At 38.3% G+C, this 2,750-nt stretch overlaps 1 protein-coding gene across 3 annotated transcripts in view; it reads right to left on the reverse strand.

Moving 5' to 3' along the window:
* The window catches only part of LOC106879511 (homeobox protein orthopedia), a 119,826-nt gene that overhangs the window by 29,136 nt on the left and 87,940 nt on the right, over nucleotides 1-2,750 (reverse strand). For 2 of the 3 annotated variants that reach the window (XM_052978188.1, XM_052978194.1), the window contains one exon: nucleotides 1,338-1,759. In XM_052978188.1, the coding sequence (XP_052834148.1) occupies nucleotides 1,338-1,759 (422 nt within the window). The remainder of the gene's footprint in view (nucleotides 1-1,337; nucleotides 1,760-2,750) is intronic. The other variant, XM_052978200.1, reaches the window with a different exon arrangement.

Here is a 2,750-nt window from a genome sequence, read left to right on the forward strand (position 1 = left end):
CATCTCTCTCTCCCTCTCTCCCTCTCTCCCTCTCTCTCTCTCTCTCTCTCTCTCTCCCTCTCTCTATATTTTAAGATATATATATTTACTGGAGACATGTTCAAATGTCCATGAATGTGTTTAAACAAATACAAACATATACGGACATAGGCAATACAAATTATGTTCTATAAAAACACTTGATTTAGTTTTTAATTTAGGCACAAAGCTAGCAATTTTGAAGGGAGAGGTTTGTCGATACTATCGGCCACAGTACTCGATTAGTATCCCGAAAGGATGAAAGGTGAAGTTGATCCCAGCGGAATAATGAATTGAAGTTACGAAGTGTAAATGGGTTCTGTATCAGTCACAGAAGCGAAAGGGCTTTTGATAAGTAATTAGTTATATCTTCATAACAATTGGAGTGTTATTAAGCCAATGCATTTAATAGTACTTGTCTTGATTTGGTGAGGGTATCGTCTTCAATAAAAAAATTTCTGCATTATTAATGTCACATGAAAATGACCCAATGACGTTAAACTAATTCAGTAATGAAGATTTGTTTATTACGTACATCCATGTCCAGTCCAAGCCATCTTTTCAGATGGCACACTTGTAGAAGGCAAAATCTTGTGAACTAAGTTTTTAACAAGAAGCTCACTGGCAAAAGTTTCGGAGCCATAAATAAGTGGAAAAAATAGCAATTTCACATAGAGGATCGTCAGTAAAAATTGAGTGTTAGCGAGGTAAGAGAAGTCTAGAAACCATGCACTCAATACATTTGGTAGGAGTTACAATTATTTTTAATAACTGTTTGACTTAGCTCCATATGACTTAAAGTTTTGTGCGCGAGAGGGTGCTTTCATATCAGATGCTAGGAACAGAGTCATGTGGAGATAAGATAAGCTTTTATTAATATGTTATATATACATATATTTCACCCTTTCGATAAAATAAGTACCAGTTGAGTACTGGGTCGATGTAATCGACTTATCCTCTCCCCAAACTTGCTGGCCTTGTGCCAAAGTTTAAAACCAATACTGACACACACACACACATACACACACACACACGCCTTATAATCGATCATTGAGAATGTGTGCTCAACACCGCATTGGTGGATAAAACATTCTTTGTTTGTGGGTAACCAGACTAATACTGGCGTCACGTTGAGAGATATCTCTCTCAATATGAAACCAATGGTAGTCTGGTTATCTCACGAATAATATATATATATGGGGGAAGAGAGGGAGAGAGAGATAGAGAGATAGCTATACAAACACACACATACACACCCGTTCATATGTACCTGTATGTATTAAGCATTAATGATATAAGAAAAAGATGTTTCTACTTACCTGTACGCGTGACTCAGTTAAACCAATTCTGAGAGCCAATTCTTCTCGCATAAAAATATCTGGGTAATGCGTTTTAGCAAAACTGCGCTCAAGTTCGTTCAACTGGGCAGGCGTGAAACGTGTTCTGTGTCGTTTTTGTTTGACAGTTTTGTCCAGATCTTGGCCGTTGTTTCCACCTCCTCCGTTACCATTACCGGTACCACCATTAAGTGAAGACTGATGCTGTTCTGAACTGGTTCGTCCATTATTGATGACTGAAGACTTGAGCTGGTTTTCTTCTTTCTCTTTGAGCGGGGCACCACCAAGGAGTTCATGACCCGGATCGCGGATACCTGGAACAGTAGAGAGTAATTCACACAGGACGGTTGAGGGAACATCCAGTCTTTTACTGGGGTGCTGGTCGATAGAAATACGGCTCACATCTACAATAAAAATGGAAATTAAAAAAAAAAATGGTTTGTCTGTATATGTGTTTTATTAAGTTAACTATGAGGAAACCAACTCCCGGATGTCATTTTAGATTTATGAATTTCTCCCATTATTTCCCATTAACTATTTGATGTCAGCCAAAGCACCAAAGAATGAAAAAAGAACATTATATGAACCAGGACGTAAACTGAACAGTACAGATAACCATGTACTGAGAAGTTATTAATGTTTTTACGCTACAACTAGTATATTTCTAATAGTTTAGTTTTTATTATCTCTAAATGTACACATGGCGGCAAGCCGGCAGAATCGTTAGCATGTCAGATACAATATTTGGAGCATTTCGTCTGTCTTTGCCTTCTGATTTCAAATTTCGCCAAGGTCGACTTTGCCTCTTATCTTTTGGGGGCCAAAGTAATCGAATAGCCCAATGGGGGGTGTCAATGTAATCGATTAGCCCACCCGCCGAAAAGTTCACGTCTTGTGCCGGTGGTAAAAAGGATTATCTCTTAGTGTACATAAAAAACGTAGCCGTCATTCGCAAGGGGGTATGACATAGCAACATGTGCTATACTTTCGTCAATTGTTTTAAGTGTCTGTATAGTTACGAGCAAATATAGACACCACCGTCACATCCCTCCCACATTTAACCAAGCGGAAGATTGAGAATGTAAAAGGTGGAGGGAGAGAATACTTGGCTGGTTGGTACTAATTTTCAGTTGAGAAGACAGGAATCACGTGAAATAAAATGCCTTGTTCAAGAAGACAGCGTGCCACCCGGTCCACGAATCGAAGCCACGTTCTTATGATCGCGAGCCCGATGCACAGACCACTAAGCCATGCTACTTCACACATGGGTATACTTTATTTGTAGCTGTTAAATTATACATATTAATAGCCTTGCGTAGGTAACGAAATGCATAAAAACCTTATACTAAAAATTATGCTATATAATGCAGTATATATATATATATATATATATAT

This window comes from Octopus bimaculoides, chromosome 2, assembly GCF_001194135.2.
Source record: "Octopus bimaculoides isolate UCB-OBI-ISO-001 chromosome 2, ASM119413v2, whole genome shotgun sequence".
Taxonomy (NCBI): Eukaryota; Metazoa; Mollusca; class Cephalopoda; order Octopoda; family Octopodidae; genus Octopus; species Octopus bimaculoides.